This window comes from Podarcis liolepis, assembly GCF_965112155.1.
Source record: "Podarcis liolepis genome assembly, chromosome: 13".
Classification (NCBI taxonomy): domain Eukaryota; kingdom Metazoa; phylum Chordata; class Lepidosauria; order Squamata; family Lacertidae; genus Podarcis; species Podarcis liolepis.
This window is the reverse complement of record NC_139573.1, coordinates 5,569,166-5,590,020: the sequence shown is the minus strand read 5'-3', so window position 1 is coordinate 5,590,020 and position 20,855 is coordinate 5,569,166. Positions and strand designations below refer to the sequence as shown.

The 20,855-nt window shown below is 48.9% G+C and overlaps 1 protein-coding gene across 3 annotated transcripts; it reads right to left on the bottom strand.

Moving 5' to 3' along the window:
• Positions 1 to 696: 696 nt before the first annotated feature.
• Positions 697 to 17,249, bottom strand: AURKB (aurora kinase B). Of its 3 annotated transcripts, none has more exons than XM_083472781.1 (9): positions 17,131 to 17,249; positions 13,873 to 14,060; positions 12,511 to 12,664; positions 12,264 to 12,327; positions 10,541 to 10,732; positions 9,769 to 9,907; positions 6,823 to 6,971; positions 6,521 to 6,695; positions 697 to 1,301 (listed from the first exon to the last, which is right to left on the bottom strand). In XM_083472781.1, exons 2-9 carry the CDS (start codon positions 13,915 to 13,917, stop codon positions 1,125 to 1,127), a joined length of 1,095 nt encoding a protein of 364 aa, XP_083328907.1. In that variant the 5' UTR covers positions 13,918 to 14,060; positions 17,131 to 17,249; the 3' UTR covers positions 697 to 1,124. The 3 variants fall into 3 exon arrangements, with proteins under 3 accessions (XP_083328907.1, XP_083328908.1, XP_083328906.1); XM_083472782.1 differs by lacking the exon at positions 17,131 to 17,249 and adding an exon at positions 15,480 to 15,644 and having other exon boundaries at positions 12,511 to 12,749; XM_083472780.1 differs by lacking the exon at positions 17,131 to 17,249 and adding an exon at positions 15,480 to 15,644.
• Positions 17,250 to 20,855: the final 3,606 nt, after the last annotated feature.

Sequence of the window (20,855 nt, the reverse complement as noted above, 5' to 3'; positions counted from 1 at the left end):
TTACATCCGCTTCAGGTTACACACTCCGCTAACCCAGAAATAGTGCTTCAGGTTAAGAACTTTGCTTCAGGAAAAGAACAGAAATCGGGCTCCAGCAGCGCAGCGGCAGCAGGAGGCCCCAGTAGCTAAAGTGGTGCTTCAGGTTAAGAACAGTTTCAGGTTAAGAACGGACCTCCGGAACGAATTAAGTACTTAACCCGAGGTACCACTGTACAATCTCACTGGCTATTTTTATGTCTTATTTTAGAAGGCAGTTGGGGCACTACATGCAACTGTCGTGTTACCCCCCTCAGTGAGAATTAGCCCTTTCCATAGAATATTCCATTTATGCTTTTATTTCTTGAAATTCTCTCTCCCGTCGTGGAGCTCCATGCAGCATACACGAAATCTCTGCTTTCCTGCACTGACCAACACAGGCCTGCAAGCATAACATCCACGCCTTGCTTTCTTCTTCTGACCAATTTCTCCAAGCTGTCTTTTGGAAAGTCCAAAGGAAGAGTTTATGGCAGGGCAGGGCGTCTAGGCAGGAAAGTACATGTATATTCAGCCCGAGCCACCACCCCCAGCATAACAATGAGTCCTCTGTGTCAAGCGCCAAGCCAAACCCCACCCATCTGTTTCTGCGCTTTGAGGAAATCGGAAATAACCATCCAAAGTTTCAGCTGGACGAAGGAAGAGGAGGCACAGCCAATCGAGTATATATAAAAAATAATATTAGTTTTATTAAAGACGCAAACATCTCCGTAGGATAATGCCACAAGATCCATGTCTTAGAACGGTCTGGGTGACTGTGGGCCTATTAAAAAGAGCTTTTCGGAGAGTAAGGATTAAAGGCCTTCAGTTCCAACTGAAGCAACACCCATTTTTCAATTCGGACTCTGAAGCAATCGAAGCCAGCTCCCCCAGAAGCTTGGAGGGGCAGGTTTATCCCCCAGCAGGCAGAAATACGCTATTCACCTATCAGTTCTTCCAGCAAGGACCTCCAGGAGCAAAAAATAATAATAATAAAAAATTAAGACCCTACAATCATTTGAAAGAAAACCTTAAAACATAACCAAACCAAAATTCTTCCTGGGCCATCGCTCGGTTATGACCAGTCCCTCCTCATGCGTCCCTCCTCAGAGCTAGTTCACAGGCCCAGCGTTGTAGACGGGAGGCAGGACCCGCCGCGAGTTGGCTTTCACCCAAGGGTGCTCCATCACACCCTGAAGTGGCAGTCGATCAGCCGGGTTGTGGCGCAGCAGCTTTGAAATCAAGTCCCGGGCGCCTTCTGTCACAAACGGGGGGAACTTAAGATCTACCTGTATTGGGGTACGGGAGAGAGAGAAAAGGGAGTCAAGACCAGGAACCAGAGAAAAGCAGGCATGGGAGGATTTAGCAAGGAACAGACGCTTCCTCGGCTTCTGAACGCATTTCTCTGACACACACACACTTGGAATGACATCTCTGGTACTTGCATTGCTAACATATTTAGGCAGGAAGCAAGCAAGCTCCCGTTGCTCGGTCCCTGCTCCTGCCCACCTAGCAGTTCAAAAGCACGTCAAAGTGCAAGTAGATAAATAGGTACCACTCCGGCGGGAAGGTAAACGGCGTTTCCGTGCGCTGCTCTGGTTCTCCAGAAGCGGCTTGGTCATGCTGGCCACATGACCCGGAAGCTGTACGCCGGCTCCCCCGGCCAGTAAAGCGAGATGAGCGCCGCAACCCCAGAGTCGGTCACGACTGGACCTAATGGTCAGGGGTCCCTTTACCTTTTAAGAAGGCTCTGTACAATGATCTGCTAAATATTCAGCATCTTTAAGAGGGTCCTCTTAAGAATCTCTCAAGAATTGTAGACTTTTATGGTACTTCCTCTGGCTTTCTATCCCAAAGAGTGTCAAGTTGTATTATTGCAGGCATCCGTCTCAATAGACAATGGAGTGCGCCTCCAGGGGTGAAGTCGAACGGCTGCAGTAGCAGCACCAAAGTGACCTTCCTGGGGCGCAAGCCCGGGCAGTGTGTCTTGAGCTCCTGGGCTGCCCTCTCGTCTTGGCTGATGTGGTCCAAAGGAAAGCAGAGCAAGATGTTTGGCTGCCGGAGTTGCTGGAAGTACAAGGGGTACAAGGCCCCATCCAACCGTCTTAGGGACTCCACTCCGGATGTGTGCCTTGCTTACTCCTTAGCCATTTATTCTCCCAAAGATATCCCACAAGGCATTGTTATAAGAATTTAAAAGTCTTTGATACAGTGGTACCTCGGGTTACATACGCTTCAGGTTACAGACTCCGCTTACCCAGAAATAGTGCTTCAGGTTAAGAACTTTGCTTCAGGATGAGAACAGAAATCGTGCTCTGGCAGCGCGGCAGCAGCAGGAGGCCCCATTAGCTAAAGTGGTACTTCAGGTTAAGAACAGTTTCAGGTTAAGAACGGACCTCTGGAATGAATTAAGTACTTAACCTGAGGTACCACTGTATATAATAAATGTTCATAAATGTACCAAGCAAACACGTACATAAATATATAAACCACATGTCTGGAGCAGCACAGGAAGACAGCCCTGAAACCATTTTGACTCCCAAGCTGACCAAATGTTTCTCTGCAAGGAGGGAGGAGGTGGGGAAAAAAAACCCTTCCTTGTTACAGGAATTTAGTAATCACCTTTTCAAAGGAATGGCCAGACTACCAGGAAAGGCAATCAGATAAGGTGTTATCAGATAACCTGGCAGACAGGAAAAACAACAACATTCAAATTTCTGTGACGTAGGGATGATGTTTGTAGGGGGGTGGTCTTGGGTTACACCCCTTCTGTGATGTATGTACGGTGTATGGAGGGGTGGTCTGGAGCTCCAGGGCAGGGTTTTTAAAATGTCTATATATGGGGGCAGGCACACCTTGGTTCTGGGTCCTCCTCCTTTCCTGTGTGTGAAGGGGGCACCCTGTTGCAACAGCTTTAATAAAGATCAGGCTTACTAGCTGCTTTGCTTCTCAATATTCTCTGGTTGGCCTCTATTATTTTCTCCTACCAACAGGGAACCCACGTAAGGACTCTATACGGGCTCTTGGATACCCCATAAGGGAAGAAGGGCAGATTTTGTCTACAACAGCACCAAGCTTTCCTTCTCCAAGATGGGCTACTTTCACAGGTGGACGAGCCCCATCTGCCCCAGAACGTGCAGGAATCCCCTACTGTCCACAGAGAAGTACTGCAAGGAAGCTGCCATGCTTTCCAAAATGGGGTAATGGAAGCACAGTCATACCCACTAAATCCAGTCTTTGCCAGCAAGCCTGTGCCATTCAACCCAAGTAGATCTTCCTGGAGGGAGGGCTGTGCCATATTACATCCTCCTCCATAGATCGCTGTACCCCTCTCCTCAGGTAGCTTTCCCTATTTTGAATTATCAGAAGACATGGTGGAAGGGAGATCTCATTTTTGCCTACTTTATTGCTAGACCACCTGTGCTCAGCCAGTTGGGATGTTGTATATGTATAAGGAAATTTTGCCCATGGTATGACTATTTTCCACCTTCCCATTTCGACTCTCTGGCACCCTACCTGCATAACCTAGCAATCCCAAAATATAGACACACTTTTACCCTGGCAAGATTGAACGTACTGCCCTCGGCTGTACTTGAGGGACGATTCCAACAGATTCCACACGAAAAACGCTTATGTCCCTGTGGAGATGGCAGTACTGAATCGGTGGCGCATGCCCTTCTGGCTCGCACTCTTTATAAAAACTTGAGGAATGAGATTATCGCCCCTCTTTTATTGTCCATTCCGGGTCGCCCAACCACTGCCACAGTGTCCTTTCTCTTAGCAGTTCAAGATGAGCAGGTGACAGCAAAGTCTGCAAGGTTTTTAGCTGGAGCAATCAGAACTAGATCCACTATTTGACTGCTGATTCAGGACCCTAAAGTGTGTTTTATATAATGGACTTTTGATTTCAGTTTTTTATATATCGCATTGTTGTATTGTTGCTATGGCTGATGGCTGACACAAATAAACATTCATTCATGCGTCGTATGCGTATCTTCTTCCAAAACACCTTGAAGGGTCTTCATGTGCACAAGGCTGCCCCCCGTTCCCCAAACCCACACTCATCCTCACAACCACCCTCTGAGGAAAGCTAGATCTAGAGAGGTGGGCCCAAGGCCTACTTGAAGGATGGGGGGGGGGCCTGGTTTTCCCAGCTTTTAAAGTTCAACACTGTAGCCACATGGGCTGCAAGCCTCATGATTTCCCAAAAGTGTGCATTGCAGCGCCTCTAGGCTCTCGTGAAAGGGTTGTAGCCTATTCAGGATACGTGTCTACAGCCCTGAGGAAAGTGGCGGCCAGGCCCAGTGGTGGATTCTGCGTTGTGGGCAGCAAAGATCCAGTTAGGAAGCAACTGCAATTACCGTACAGTGGTGCCTCGCAAGACGAAATTAATTGGTTCCGCAAGTTTTTTCTTCTTGCGAGTTTTTCGTCTTGCGAAGCACGGTTTCCCATAGGAATGCACTGAAAATCAATTAATGCGTTCCTAGGGAAACCACTTGCCAGGCTGGCGGTGCGGAGAAGGGCTTTTCTCCCCACCGCAAGCCTTCAGGACAGGTACGGGAACAGAGGGGAAGGCGCGCAGCGCTTTCCCTCTGTTCCCGGGGCTTGCGTGGGAGGAGGGTTTTTCCTCCCCACCGCCAACATTCAGAACAGCATTCTGAATGTTGGCGGTGGGAAGGAAAACCCTCCTCCCACCCCAAGTCTTCAGGACAGCCATCCGAAGCAAGGGCGGCGGGAGGAGGCGTCCCCCCCCCCGCCCGGCATCGGAGCTTCGTTCCGATGCCGGGCGGCGGGAGGAGGCGTTCCCCCCCGCCCGGCATCGGAGCTTCGTCCCGATGCCGGGCGGCGGGAGGAGGCGTTCCCGCCCCGCCGCCCGGCATCGGAGCTTCGTTCCGATGCCGGGCGGCGGGAGGAGGCGTTCCCGCCCCGCCGCCCGGCATCGGAGCTTCGTTCCGATGCCGAGCGGCGGGAGGAGGCGTCCCCCCCCCGCCCGGCATCGGAGCTTCGTTCCGAAGCCGGGCGGCGGGAGGAGGTCCGAGGACAGCGGGGAAGACGCGCTGCGCTTCCCCGCTGTCCCGGAGATTTCCCTATGGGCTGTCGTCTTGCGAAGCAAGCCCATAGGGAAATTCGTTTTGCGAAGCGCCTCCAAAACGGAAAACCCTTTCGTCTAGCGGGTTTTCCGTCTTGCGAGGCGTTCGTCTTGCGGGATACCACTGTATTTTTCGCTCCATAGTTTTTCGCGTAGCTCCCTTGCTGCGAGAAGCCAAGTTACAGGGAACCAGGCAGAGGGCCTTCTCGGTGGTGGCACCCGCCCTGTGGAACGCCCTCCCACCAGATGTCAAAGAGAAAAATAACTACCAAACTTTTAGAAGACATCTGAAGGCAGCCCTGTTTAGGGAAGCTTTTAATGTTTAAAATGTTGTATTTTAGTGTTTTGTTGGAAGCCGCCCAGAGTGGCTGGGGAAACCCAGCCAGATGGGCGGGGTATAAATAATAAATTTATTATTATTATTATTATTATTATTATTATTATTGGGAGGAAAGCACGAAAAAATATATACTGAATGAAGGGGAGCCATGGCTCCCGTCCATCCCTCTTCCGCGGCTCGCTTTAAAGCAGCAAAGCGGACAGGAGCCGCTTACACGTCCCTCCTCTGTGCGGCAATCGCTTCATAAGACACACAGACATTTCCCCTTACTTTTTAGGGGGGGGAAAGTGTGTCTTATTAAGCTAAAATACGGTATTCAATGTTGCCGACACCGGGTGGCCCACTGCATTCTGAAGCCGCAAGAACTGGCCCTATGCTTTTCACCAGTTCTTCTGCCACATAAGCGCCTAGTCCTCGTGCTTTTGTCTCTTCCTCTCCCCCCTCCCTCTTTTGCACCACTTTTTGGGACAATCCCCTTTGGGGCTAGAGCTGTCAGGAAAAAGCAGCAATGCAAAAGCCAGCTGCAGGTGGCTGGAAAGCAAAACAGGATGTTGTGGTCTGGAATTGTACTAGTGGAGAAAGGGGGCAGTCCTTTCTCTGTACTGAGCACCGGATGTTAGCTCAGCGTGTCATCTGACCTGTGCTGGAAGTACAGGGGCGGAGTTGGTGACTCTACTGCTGGAGTCTGGAGGGTACAGACACGTTTTCTCTGTACTGCTGAATGACAGGAATAAAACATGTAAATAGGACTCCTGTCTGTCTCTTTTCCCCTCCCTGGGGGGGAATGCAGGGAGGGAAAGAAGGAGGAGGGAGTGTTCTCCTCACGTCTGAGGAGAATCGCCGATTTACGACCTTGCCTGCCGGGAGACGCAGACGGAAGGTCAACAAGGATCCCAGCCGAACGCCTGGAGTGAGGCCAGTTTACCTGTGACCTCGGCTGGAATCCTGACAAGAGCTCCCCGGTGCTATGAGCTTGAAGCTAGCAGAACCCTCCTGGCGCAACCCACTAAGCTCTGCGTGGAAATGGCTGGCATGAATGACAATTGTGGGCCAACTGTGAAGCCGACTGCAAAGCTCACCGATACAATGCGGCGATACGTCTCCGGGGCGGAGGCGGTCTCGAAGGGCGGGTGCCCCACCAGGAACTCGTAACACAGGATCCCGATGCACCAGTGGTCCACCTTCTCGTTGTGGGGTTTGCCTTCAATCATCTCAGGGGGCAGGTAGTCCATAGTCCCACACATGGTCTTTCTCCTGAGGCAGAGCAGGAGGTCAAGGGCGGTTAAGAGCTGAAGGGATCTGGGGCAGCGCAGTGGGGAACTAGGGCCTCAGATATCCTGAGTCCACCAGGGCGAACCAAACCAAGGGCGCCCCCCCTTACCTGAGCGAGGGGGCATGCACGGACCAGCCAAAATCAGCAATCTTCAACTCCCCCTTCAGCCCCATAAGCAGGTTCTCCGGCTTGATGTCCCGGTGAATGACCTTCTTGCTGTGACAGTAGAGGAGGGCATCAGCCAGCTCTTCCATGTACTGCAGAGGTGAAGCAAAGAAGGGTCCGTTGCGTACACCTTGGGACACCAGTGCCTTGCTATATGAGAGAGACTTGAACTCACCACCCTGCTCCTTTGGTGCACTGGCTGACCTCAAACTGCACCCTTTGAATGACAGCCAAACAGATCAGCCCCGTACCTATGGGACCGCCTCTCCTGGTATGCCCCACGGAGGACCTTAAGGTCCACAAATAACAACACTTTGGAGGTCATGAGCCTCAAGGAGGCTAGATTGGTTTCAACTATGGCCAGGGCCTTTTCAGCACTGGCCCCGACGTAGTGGAACCCTCTGTCACAAGAGACCAGGGCCCTGTGGGACTTGACATCTTTCCGCAGGGCCTGCAAGACAGAGTTGTTCCGCCTGGCCGTTGGTTTGGACTTGGTCTGACCCTTATGTTTCCCTGCCCTTATGGTCTTGATTTATCAGCTACTTTAAAATGAGGCTGCATTTTAACATGTATTTTAAATTTTTCTTTTCTTTTCCTCCCCTCTCTTTCCCCCCTATTATGTTTTTACCGTGATTTCATTGGTGCTAGCCACCCTGAGACCGGTTCTGGCCAGGGGGGGCGATGTATAAATAAATTTTATTTTTATTATTATTTTGCCAGCTCCAGCTGGTGTGCCCACGATGGACGTTCTTGGACAGGCATAGCCTGGCAAGGATGATTCATGCACTGCTGACCTCAAGATTTGATTAATGCAAACAAACTATTGCCAACACCAATTCTTAAAACTTGCACTGGCTGCCCAAATGGTACTGGGCCCCGTTCAAGATTCTTGTATATAATTTGCTAGATTAGAGTCTTAAGGACACCTTAAAGACCAGCTGATCTCTGCACGTTGACGGAGGTCTTCAGGGGAGGTTATTAGTGGTCCTCCATGGTTCAAATGTTCGGCTTATAACCACCAAAAACCCAACCCCGTGGTAGCCATTCCAGACTGAGATTAGGCTAGACCCTTCCCTGAACTTCAGGCCCTTGGCAAAGGCTTTTCTATTTCAGCACAAGTGTTAAGCATGGTCTCAATTTATAGTGTTTATTAACAATAGGAATAGTAATCTCCCTTCTGTCTCAGTCACAGCAGGCAGTATAGAGAAATTATCTTAATACTGTAGATGGTAGTATATACCCTGTGGATGTAAGCTAAATCTGCAAGGTAAAAGATTTTCCAAGTCTGTTATGATGCCATGTGCAGATGCCAAGTTTTGTCATCCACATGAATTTACACGTGCTCATAGGTTTTTAAATGTTTCCAATAATAACAACAGGGATGCGGGTGGCACTGTGGTCTAAACCACTGAGCCTCTTGGGCTTGCCGATCAGAAAGTCGGCGGTTCGAATCCCCGTGGTGGGGTGAGCTCAGTCCCTGCTCCTGCCAACCTAGCAGTTTGAAAGCACGTCAAAGTTCAAGTAGATAAATAGGTACCGCTCCGGTGGGAAGGTAAACGGCGTTTCTGTGCGCTGCTCTGGTTTTGCCAGAAGCGGCTTAGTCATGCTGGCCACATGACCCGGAAAAACTGCCTGTGGACAAACGCTGGCTCCCTCGGCCTGTAAAGCGAGATGAGCACCGCAACCCTAGAGTCGTCTGCGACTGGAGTTAACTGTCAGGGGTCCTTTAGGTAAAGGTGAAGGGACCCCTGACCATTAGGTCTAGTCGTGACTGACTCTGGGGTTGTGGTGCTCATCTCGCTTTAGTGGCCGAGGGAGCCGACGTACAGCTTCCGGGTCATGTGGCCAGCAAGACTGAGCCGCTTCTGGCGAACCAGAGCAGCGCACGGAAATGCCGTTTACCTTCCCACCAGAGTGGTACCTATTTATCTACTTGCACTTTGACATGCTTTTGAACTGCTAGGTTGGCAGGAGCAGGTACCTTTACCTTTTACTAATAACAACAGCAATAATAATAATAATAATAATAATAATGTTTTCTCTTTCAAGGTTGTACATTAATTGCTCTTATTCAATGTACCGTATTTTTCGCCCCATAAGACGCACTTTTTCCCCTCCAAAAATGAAGGGGAAATCGGGGTGCGTCTTATGGGGCGAATGCCTGCAAGCCTCGCGCGCCCGGCAGGAGGTCCCACCGGGTGCGCGAGGCTTGGGGCGGCTTCTGGATTAGCGCAGGGGTCCGCTAGCCCTGGGAGAGGCGCCCGGCTCTCCCACGCTAGCGGAGACCTTGCCGGCACGCAGAAGCTTGGGGCGCGCTGAGCTCCGCACGCCCCAAGCTCCTGGTGTAGCGCACCTGGGGGGGAAATAAATTTTTTCCCCTTTATTTCCCCCCCTAAAATCTAGGTGCGTCTTATGGGCCGGTGTGTCTTATGGGGCGAAAAATACGGTAGGTGTTTTCTTTAAAATAAACAGTTCGTGTACACCAAGTATGTTCAACCAGTCGATCGCAGGGCTTTCCTTGTTGATCCTCAACAACTGTGGTGAGGGCTCCCCCAAAAAAGCTCAGCAACTTTGGTCAATCCAGTGGGTAGATCACTGCCAGTTTTTTTTATATACTGGGAGTAGATCACAGTCTCTTGGGAGCTGGATGTGCCTCGTGTACACCATTTAGGCAGTGGCTCTCCAACAGATCCAACAGAAGACATTCCTAGCCCCACCTGGAAATGCCACCAGGGACCATTTTTGGGCAATGCTCTCCTGCTGAGCTACACCCCATCCCCTGGCAACATCCTCCCGCCTTTCCGCCAACGCATGTGGTACCTTAAGGTTTAAGGGCCCCCAAGCTGTTATTTAACCTCTGAGCCCAGGCGCAGTCATGCGCAAGCTCACCGTGGCACTCCTCTGCTCATCAAAACGCCGGTGTTTCTGCAGTTCCTTGTAGAGCTCCCCGCGAGGGGCATACTCCAGGATCAGATATACACGCTTCCGGTCGTGGAAGTAGTTGTAAAGGCGCAGGATATTGGGGTGGCTGCAGGAAAGGGGAGGGGCATTAGAATCGACGACCGGGGAGCGGCCGCAAAGGAAAGAGACATTAAAGCATGGGTAGGCAAACTAAGGCCCAGGGGCCGGATCCAGCCCAATCGCCTTCTAAATCTGGCCCGCAGAAAGTTCGGGAATCAGCATGTTTTTTACAGTGCTTTTATTTAAAATGCATCTCTGGGTTATTTGTGGGGCATAGGAATTCGTTCACCCCCCCAAAAAAATATAGTCCAGCCCCCCACAAGGTCTGAGGAACAGTGGACCGGCCCCCTGTTGAAAAAGTTTGCTGACCCCTGGAGTAAAGGGATGAAGATCTATAGGGCCACACAATTGCCAGCTGAGGGACCACTTTTAATTTAATAGCATTCTTTCACTGCTTTTTTTCTTTTCGTTTGCTGGCTCTTTGCGAGGGACAGAAATTTAACAAACACCACCACCTGTACAGCCGGAAACTGACAGGATTTTAGGGACAACAGCTTCTACACCCAAAGAGATTCCATCTTTTCCAAAAACATCCTTGGCCGTTTTTGTCCTTGATGCTCACAGGAAGGGGGCAAAGCAGGCCGACAGTGAAAACTATTGTGAACTTGGAGGCTCAGAAGCCTTTGGTCTTTTGCAGTACCTGAGGTGACACTGGATTTCAATCTCCCGCCGCAGCTGATGTTCCACACACTCCTTCTCCATTTGGGATTTGAAGAGCACTTTGAGCGCCACAATGAACTTGGTTTCTTTTTCCCGAGCCAGGTAGACGTTCCCAAACTTGCCTTTACCCAGAGGACGCCCGATCTCAAAGTCATCAATGGTGAATAAGCGCCTAGGGAGTGGAGGATAAATAGATTAGCTGGCATGACACCCCAGAGGAATTTGTCATGTTGCAAGGAGGGGACAGGCACCTTGAAACCCTATTGTTCCCTGCAGGGAGACTCTCCTAACACCATAACTATCGGATTCTCAGGCCGCAGTCAGAGGTAACTGGCCACACTCCAGGCATTCGGCTTGAGATCCTTGTTGACCTCCCCATCTGCGTCTCCCGTCAGGATACAGGCAAGGTCACATTCGGCGATCCCACTCAGCGTGAGAGGGACACACCAACTCCTCCCTCCTTCCCTCAGGGAGGGGAAAGAGCAGACAGAAATCTATTTACATGTCTTTATTTCTATCATTGCAGCAGTACAGAGAAACACGTCTGCACTCTCCAGTCTCCAACAGTAGAGAGATAAACTCCACCCCTGTACTTCCAGTACAGGTCAGATGACACTCTGAGCTAACATCCGGTGCTCAGTACAGTGAATAGACTGCCCCTTTGTTCCAATAGTACAGTCCCAAACATCAACATCCTGTTTTGCATTCCAGACACCTGCAGCTCACTCTCGCATTGCTGCTTTTTCCTGACAAACTACATACCTTTAGGTACCAGGCAAAAACATGCCTCTTCTCCCAGGCCTTTGGCTCATTAAACAATCTATGGCCTTTCGAACTGGCAGGGTATTGTTTCAGTTTGATATTACAGTCGTACCTTGGAAGTCAAACGGAATCCGTTCTGGAAGTCTGTTCAACTTCCAAAACGTTTGAAAGCCAAATCGCAACTTCTGATTGGCTGCAGGAAGCTCCCGTTGGGAAACTGTGTACGTGCAGCTACTCACACAGAGTCAATTAAGGTTTGGCAGACAGCCAGAAGGTCATGTGAAGGAGTAAGTCTTCCTGGTGATAACAGAGGCATGGAGACAGCTCCCTTATTGGTCAAGCTCTCTCAAGGGAGTGATAATTCATGGCCTACTAACTGGAATGTGTTAGTTCTGGAGTTCAGTGTTCAGTGGAAGAGTTGTGTGAGAGAGAGCTAGCAAAAGATCTGAGTTTTGTTCCTGTAAATAGTCCACCGTATATAATAAACACCTAGCTACAAGTTCCTGGTTCCTGCTTCGTCTATCCTGTCTGCAGCCAAGTCGCCAATTGCTTCCGTTTCTTTCTGCGTGTACTCTGCTAGGTCTGGCTAAGGTCCTGCAACTAGTCAGAAAGTTGCGAAACACCACATAGGTTTTGCCAATCAGAAGCCGTGGAAGCCCTGTCGGACGTTCGGGTTCCAAAAGAACGTTTGGAAACCAGAACAATCACTTCCGGATTTGCGGCGTTCGGGAACCAAAATGTCTAAGTTTCAGGGCGTTCGGGATCCAAGGTACGCCTGTATAAGTTTGTGTTTTTATATTTAAACTGTTCTGGGATCTTCGGATGAAGAGCGGGGTAGAAATTTAGTAAGTAAATAAACATGGCTAGCCCCAACCCATTCCCAAGTCCAGAAACAGATTTGCAACCGCCAGCTTTCTGAAACCAGTAACAAGGGAACTCACTCAGGGCCTTCCTTTGGCGGCTGAGCCATGGAGCCAGACTCAATAGGGACCCTGCCTGCGACAGCTGTGGAAACAGAAAACAAAGTCATCCATAACACGGCAAGACCAACACAAGCCCCAGCATCCTTTACGACAAGCAGTCTGGGGAAAACCCCAAAGCAATGGGGTGCATCCGAGGCAATTTCAGCAGCACAGGAATCAGTGAGAGGCATTTCCAAAAATTTCTACAAAGCAGACCAGGTCTTACCCATATTCTGGGCACCCGAATCCTTTGGGCCTTTCTTTGTGCTGCTGGAAATCGCTCTGTGGGCCAAAAGCGTTCCAGAAGGGGTGATGGATGATGGAGTGTTGGTATCCTTACAGGCAACCCTCTGAGCACTTGTCATGTTGTTCACCCGGTACTGCGGGAAAGGGACAACGCAATCAAGAAATAGCCCCATTCAAGGTCACATTTCGTGGTTTTTAAATGAAGACGTACACACAGCCCTGTGTGCAAAGACAGAAAGTCAGTGTATTTGTTATCAGTAGGTTTTCTGAAACACTCCAGTGATCTGATTTAACTTGTTTATCATAGAATCATAGAGTTGGAAGAGACCACAAGGGCCATCGAGTCCAACCCCCTGCCAAGCAGGAAATGTACTTGTAGTTTTAATCTTTTGTTGGAAGCCGCCCAGAGTGTCTGGGGAAACCCAACCAGGTGGGCGGGGTATAAATAATAATAATAATAATAATAATAATAATAATAATAATAATAAATTTTATTTATATCCCGCCCTCCCCAGCTGAGCTGGGCTCAGGGCGGCTAACAACAATCAAATAAACAGTCAAATAATCACATATTCTAAAAATATTTCATTATAAAAATTAATTAAAATCAAATTGATGGCAACCGATTAAGCAAAATTCTGTGCAGGTTAACATATTAATTATTATTATTATTATTATTATTATTATTATTATTATTACTTGTATTTCGTCAGCAGAGCAAATAACTTTGAAACTGCCAGGTTTGTCTAGTATTAATTGTCTTTACAACTGACATCCACCCACTGTTACCAATGAACTTATGAAATGGGAAAATTTCCATGGAAAAGTAAAATAATGGAGAATGCTCCCCCTCACATAATTGGTTATATGCCTTCATTTGAAGCCCCATTAATAAATGTGATATTAGTAAAAGCCACAATTTAGAGCCCACAGGCTACCAGACACAGACACACACACACGATAGGACTTTTGTCAAGAGCAGAAGATAAGGTCAAAGACTAGTCATCCAATTTTTGTCTGTTACACATACAGTGGTACCTCAAGTTACGAACTTAATTCGTTCCAGAGGTCCGTTCTTAACCCAAAACGTCTTAACCTGGGACGCACTTTCCCTAATGGGGCCTCCCGCAGCCACCACGCGATTTTTGTTCTCATCCTGGGGCAAAGTTCTCAACCCGAGGTACTACTTCCGGGTTAGCAGAGTTTGTAACCCGAGGTACTACTGTACTCAGTTTAACTCACCACCCCAATAAAGATTCCTTCACCACCCATCACAACAGTTGACGCATTCCCACCCCACATATAGTTTTCCCAGCAGTGGCAAATATAGGCAAAGACTTACTTTGGAAAGGCTATACATACTGCTCAGATTTTCCTTATTTGCCATCTTGGATCACAAGATGATCTGAAAGACCATTGGATCTCAGAATCCTCAGAGGGAGAGATAGCCCGGCTCTGGTGTCCAGCACCAAGTCAGAAAGATTGTGACCAAAATTACTGCAGCTCCAGTATTGGATCCCAAGAGTCACTCTGCAAAGGGTAAACAGATATCATGCTGTGGAACTGAACCAATGTCAGGAAATCTAGGCGCCAAATGGCTCCTGGGACATGGGTTGTGGGCGCCAAATCAGAACATCCAGTCACCATTTAAAAAAAAAAGGAAAAGCAACACCTTTTATTTATTTTTCCAGAAAGCGTGAACTAATACGCGATTCACATCTGACACATTGTTAATATCACACTTTTAACAGAAACTGTTAATACATGTTTAATTTTGTGTTCACAATAAAAATACAGCTGTACCTCCATTTACGTAACCAGAGGGTTACATAAGCTTTGGGGTGCGCGCGGGTCAAACCCAGAAGTATTTTACTGGGTTTCGCCACATGCACAGAAGCGGCCCTCAGATTGTGGAAACCTCGGGATCCGACTAGTCCTCTGGAACAGATCCCGTCCGCAACCAGAGGTACCACTGTATTGGCACAATACAGTTTTCAAAAGACTATTTTTATTGTTCAATTCTGGCCATCTAATACGCCCTTTAGCAACATCCTCCCACAGCTATACAGTGGAACCTTGGTTTACAAACGTAATCTGTTCCGGAAGTCCGTTCTTAAACCAAAATGTTTTTAAACCAAGGCGTGCTTTCCCATAGCAGCGGGGGACTCAATTTACAAATGGAACACCCTCAACAGGAAGCGAAACCTGTTCTGCTTCCAAGGCAAACCTCACAAACCAAAACACCTACTTCCAGGTTTGCAGCGTTCTTAATCCAAGCTGTTCATAAACTAAGCTGTTCTGAAACCAAGGTACCACTGCACTATACCGACTGTTTCTTTTAAAGTAGCAAGGGAGCACCTTTGTATTCCTCCACCTGTTATCAGTGTTGCTGAGGGTTACTGAAAGCACTGCTACTGTGTTTGGTTTGGCAGCTTAAAGAGTGTCATACTATTTTTTATTGTGCAAATTTTTATTGTGCGGTTGTTTGCAGCACATGAAACTTTCAGGTTAAAAAATAAGGATGTATGCTGCCCCAGTTTATGCTCCATATTTGATCACAGCATTATTAATGTGGGCACAGAACAACTGAATGCCTGAGTACGGGTACATGCATATGTCACAGCTTGCAATATAATTGCCTGAAGGGATGTTCCTGCAAGCTTTATTTTTGTGATAACTTCTTGACTTGTCTTGGGTGTGCTCTCGTTTGGGATAGGGGGATACAGTCCACTGTGCATACAGTCGTTAATTTTTGAGAAAAGGTTCTGACACAGCCTGGCAAAAATATTATTTCACATCCTGAAATATTACTGTGAACAGATTTAGCGTGTGTTTAATGGCATGACTTCCAGTTGCAGGAGAGTTCTCAATCACCTGCACCTAACCATACATAAATATCCCTAAAACTGGCATTTACGAATGCAACACCTAACAGTTAAATTCAATTACCTTGAGCATGTGTTGAAAAGCATTTCATACCGGGGAAGTGCTACAGAAATTATAAGCAAAAAACATACCTCCAAGTTAGTAGTATGATGGCAAAATACCCCCCCCCCCGCGCTCCCCGTGAGCTACTTTTTCCTTCTTGCTTTGAGGGTGGGGTGGGTTTGGGGTTCTTCTTGTTTTTTGGTACAATCCAGTAATTTATAAACTTTATAAAAAAAATATAAATAAGAGCAACCATATGATGCTACTTTCTGCACACTGTTCTGGAATAAAGGCCTCGTCTGCACTCTAAACATTTTTTTAAAAAAGCTCCATACCATTTCAAGCAGCGGGGGGGGGGGGTGTTACTGGGAACTGTGGATTGTCTAAGGGTGCTGCTGAGTTGTTATATAATAATAATATTAATAACAATAATATTTTATTATTTATACCCCGCCCATCTGGCTGAGTCTCCCCAGCCACTCTGGGCGGCACCCAATCAAGTATTAAAAACAATACAGCGTTAAATATTAAAAACTTCCCTAAACAGGGCTGCCTTCAGATGTCTTTTAAAGATAGGATAGCTACTTATGGGCACCACTACCAAGAAGGCCCTCTGCCTGGTTCCCTGTAACCTTACTTCTCGCAATGAAGGAACCGCCAGAAGGCCCTCAGAGCTGGACCTCAGTGTCCGGGCAAAACGATGGGGGTGGAGACGCTCCTTCAGGTATACTGGGCCAAGGCCGTTTAGGGCTTTCAACGTCAGCACCAACACTTTGAATTGTGCTCGGAAACGTACTGGGAGCCAATGTAGGTTTTTCAAGACCAGTGTTATGTGGTCTCGGCGGCCGCCCCCAGTCACCAGTCTAGCTCCCGCATTCTGGATTAATTGCAGTTTCCGGGTCACCTTCAAAGGTAGCCCCACATAGAGCACATTGCAGTAGTCCAAGCGGGAGATAACTAGAGCATGCACCACTCTTGCAAGGCAGTCTGCGGGCAGGGAGGGTCTCATCCTGCGTATCAGGTGGAGCTGGTAAACAGCTGCCCTGGACACAGAATTAACCTGCGCCTCCATGGACAGCTGCGAGTCCAAAATGACTCCCAGGCTGCGCACCTGGTCCTTCAGGGGCACAGTTACCCCATTCAGGACCAGGGAGTTCTCCACACCTGCCCACCCCGTCCCCCCAAAACAGTACTTCTGTCTTGTCAGGATTCAACCTCAATCTGTTAACCTCAATCTGTTAGGAACCCGCCCCCCCCAAAAAAAAACATACACAAAGATCTATGATTTTCAGAGCAGTTCAACAGCCAATCCCTCCTCGCAGGGAAATCTAGAAGGGGAATTGGGGGGGGGGGTTGTCTCCTAACATCTCTCAGCACCGTTAGCAAACTATATTTCCCAGGATTATTTGGGGGGGGGGAGCCATGATTGTTTAAAGCACTATGAAGCTGCTTTCAATGCATAGTGCGGATTGGGCCTTTGCACCGAGATCCACCCCAAGCCATTATCCACCCAACCCCATGCAGCCCTGCGGCTCTCCTTGCAATACCAGATCCCAGTCTTCCATCAGGTCCGGGAGGGTGGGAGCCGCAGTCCTGAAGGGGCACACGGGGGGTCCCCGTCCCTGCCCCGCCGACCCCTTTTCCCTCCCACCAGCCCGCGAGATTCTCTTACCTGCCAGCCAACAGCCTCCCATCCGCGTCGCCGCAAAAACGCCTTTGCCTTCGCTTTTCAAATCTGCCCTCCCGAAGCCCTATTGGCTGCCGCCGCGTTCCAGACGCGCCTCCTAATTGGTTACCAGAAGCCAGCAGCTCCGCCTCCCCTTCGGAAGGAGCGGGTCTCCCGTTTTCTCATTGGCTAATGGAAGGGCCTCTCGCGCGCTTCTCCTGCCCTTTCCATTGGTCAAGTTTCGACGCCTCTCCAGGGTTAGGAAAGAGGGCGGGATTTGCAAAGGAGAGGAAAGGGTACCGATTGGCTGCTTCCCTGCGCCCTTGACGATGCTCGCTCCCGGTTGGCTAAGTCGGGAGATGGCCGAGCGCGAGCTTAGTGGTTACGAGGACCTTGTCAATCTCCCCCCCACACCAAAGCCGGCCTATCAGAAACGAGAAGAGGCAACGTAGGGAGGGATATGTCGGCCATTTTGTGAAACCACCAAGCATTGGGATACGTGAGCCGAAAGAGGGATGGAGGGCCGCCAGGCAAAACAGCGCACCCTGGAAACCAGAGAAGGGGCGGGACCAGTGTAGAAAGAGCGGCCAATGGTCTTCCGCTAGGCGTAATTGCAGACGAAGGTGGAAGTAGGCGGGCCAACGCGCAACTGATGGACACTTCAGTTGACCAATGACGCGGAAATAGAAGTGTAATTGTTGAAGGGCCACCCAAGGTTCATCTAGTCCAACCCGGAGCAATCAAGGAATCAGAAAAACAGAGCTAACCAGTAGGATTAAGTATTGAGAAATAAAACTTAATTCTGTTTTTATAACGTTTGAGGTTAGAGAAGGATCGTCAGTAAAAATCAGAAAGGAGCAGGCCGGGGCGTTGCTGTTCCCCGGCCAGCGGAGACTCTAATCATGTCTCATGCGCTCTCCGTTCATCATGTTCTGTTCTCCCGGAGGAGGAACAGGTAAGGATATACCTCACTGACGATAGCGAGCACGTCTGGACGCCGGGGCCGCCATCTTGCGCACAGCCTCCTAGGTCACGGTGGGGCAAAGTGAGCTGTCTTGGAAACTTTCGGCGAGAGATTAGAACGCCTCCCGCTGCGGCATTTTGCACCGTTTCCCGCGGCAAAGCTCTTTGTGCAGAGCGGCATATAAACAACCCTGCCGAAGAGCCGCCTGCTTTCCCAGGGCGCCATGCGCCAGCTAATTTGCATGGGGCGGTGACGTCGCTCGAGAAGGTACAAGGGCAGCCCTACCGTATTTACTGGGTGGAGCCGGGCGGAGGCAGGGGCCTCTGGAATTTTGTTTTCGTTTTTTTTGTAAATAATTTTTATTAATAACATCACAGTTGATAGAATATCAAATCTTGCCACATCATAATTCAAATAATAAAGCCAATTATACATGCCAAATTATATACTTTAAAAAAGACTTCCCATGTTCTGGCTGGTCAGCAGAAAATTTTTTATTTCTTGTTCCTGCTTTTTCTCCTTTATTCCCAATATCATAGTTCTGATCTTAATCCTTTATCTAAGGGGCCTCTGGAATTTTGCATGCTGCACCGATGAAAAATAATGGATTTGATAACCATTTGAGACTATGGAGCGTTTAACTTTAGCCGGTTTAATTTTGAATTTTTTTGGGGGGGGCAGGGGACAACTCTCATCTTCATATTTGCCGGAGACCCTCAAGAAAGATCCTGTGAGGATGCCGTCTAATTAATGTCTGGGATGCAATGGCCTCCAGATATTTATTTTTATTTATTGCATTTATAGGTAAAGGTACCCCTAACCATTAGGTACAGTCGCGGACGACTCTGGGGTTGCGGCGCTCATCTCGCTCTATAGGCCGAGGGAGCTGGCGTTTGTCCGCAGACAGCTTCCGGGTCATGTGGCCAGCATGACTACGCCGCTTCTGGCGAACCAGAGCAGCGCACGGAAACGCCGTTTACCTTCCCACAGGAGCAGTACCTATTTACTTGCACTTTGACGTGCTTTCGAACTGCTAGGTTGGCAGGAGCAGGGACCGAGCAACGGAAGCTCACCCCGTCGCGGGGATTCGAACCGCCAACCTTCTGATCGGCAAGTCCTAGGCTCTGTGGTTTAACCCACAGCACCACCCGCGTCCCAAAGAAGCCATTAAAATACAGTTAAAAACCACGTAGCATCTAGCACATGGGTAGGCAAACTAAGGCCCGGGGGCCGGATGCGGCCCAATCACCTTCTAGATCCAGCCTGCAGACGGTCCGGGAATCAGCATGTTTTTACATGAGTAGAATGTGTCCTTCTGTTTGAAATTCATCTCTGGGTTATTTGTGGGGCATAGGAATTCATTCATGTTTTTTTTCAAAATATAGTCTGGCCCCCACAAGGTCTGAGGGACAGCAGACCGGCCCCCTGCTGAAAAAGTTTGCTGACCCCTGATCTAGCACAACACATCACAAGCCCCTCCACCCCCTGCAAAGTTATTGCAAAAAGAATAGTCATCACCAACATATTTGTCATAACCTACCTCACAGGGTTGTTGCAGGGATGAAACAGGGAGGAGAGCCATGGACGACACCTTGATCTTCTTGGAAGATAAATAGGGTATATAAATGTAATAATTAAATTTGGTCTCCCAGCCTTCTTCCAGGGTCTTTGCGGCAGAAAAAGGGAGGCTTGGCCTATTCATGGCATCCTCATAGCAGCCTTCTGGCATTATCCTGAAATGTCCCAACTGGACCCAGTGAACTTCTTCACGGCTGGGCAGGAATTTGAGCTCCAGTCTCCATAGCCCTTTTAATGAACCTTTAAAGAACCTTTTAATGAAGGTGAAAGAGGAGAGCGCAAAATATGAAGCTCAACATCAAAAAAACCGAATACAGTGGTGCCCCGCAAGACGAATGCCTCGCAAGACGGAAAACCCGCTAGACGAAAGGGTTTTCCGTTTTTGAGCTGCTTCGCAAGACGATTTTCCCTATGGGCTTCCTTCGCAAGACAAAAACATCTTGCAAGTGTTCCGATTTCTTTTTGCTCCCCCCCTTTTTTTAAGCCGCTAATAGCCTTTTAGCCGCTAATCCGCCAATCCTTTAATAGCCGCTAAGCCTTTAATAGTCGCTAAACCGCTAATACCGCTAATCCGCTAAGCCGCTAATAGGGTTGCTTCGCAAGACGAAAAAACCGCTAGAAGAAGAGACTCGGGGAACGGATTAATTTCGTCTTGCGAGGCACCCCTGTATCATGGCCACTGGTCCCATCATCTCCTGGCAAATAGAAGGGGAAGAAATGGAGGCAGTGAGAGATTTTACTTTCTTGGGCTCCATGATTGCTGCAGATGGTGACAGCAGTCACGAAATTAAGACGCCTGCTTCTTGGGAGAAAAGCAATGACAAACCTAGACAGCATCTTAAAAAGCAGAGACACCACCCTGCCAACAAAGGTCCGTATAGTTAAAGCTCTGGTTTTCCCAGTAGTGATGTATGGAAGTGAGAGCTGGACCATAAAGAAGGCTGATCGCCGAAGAATGGATGCTTTTGAATTCTGGTGTTGGAGGAGACTCTTGAGAGTCCCATCGACTGTAAGAAGATCAAACCTCTCCATTCTGAAGGAAATCAGCCCTGAGTGCTCACTTGAAGGACAGATCCTGAAGCTGAGGCTCCAATACTTTGGCCACCTCATGAGAAGACTCCCTGGAAAAGACCCTGATGTTGGGAAAGATGGAGGGCACAAGGAGAAGGGGATGAGGGAGGACGAGATG

Excerpts from the sequence above, each read along its gene's own strand:
- AURKB (XM_083472781.1), bottom strand. The coding sequence starts at position 13,917 with ATGGCAAATAAGGAAAATCTGAGCAGTATGTATAGCCTTTCCAAA. Across the intron at positions 6,972-9,768 it reads ATGAGCAGAGGAGTGCCACG|TACATGGAAGAGCTGGCTGA; the intron begins GTGAGCTTGCGC and ends TCACCTCTGCAG. Across the intron at positions 1,302-6,520 it reads CGTATCGCCGCATTGTATCG|GTAGATCTTAAGTTCCCCCC; the intron begins GTGAGCTTTGCA and ends ACCCCAATACAG.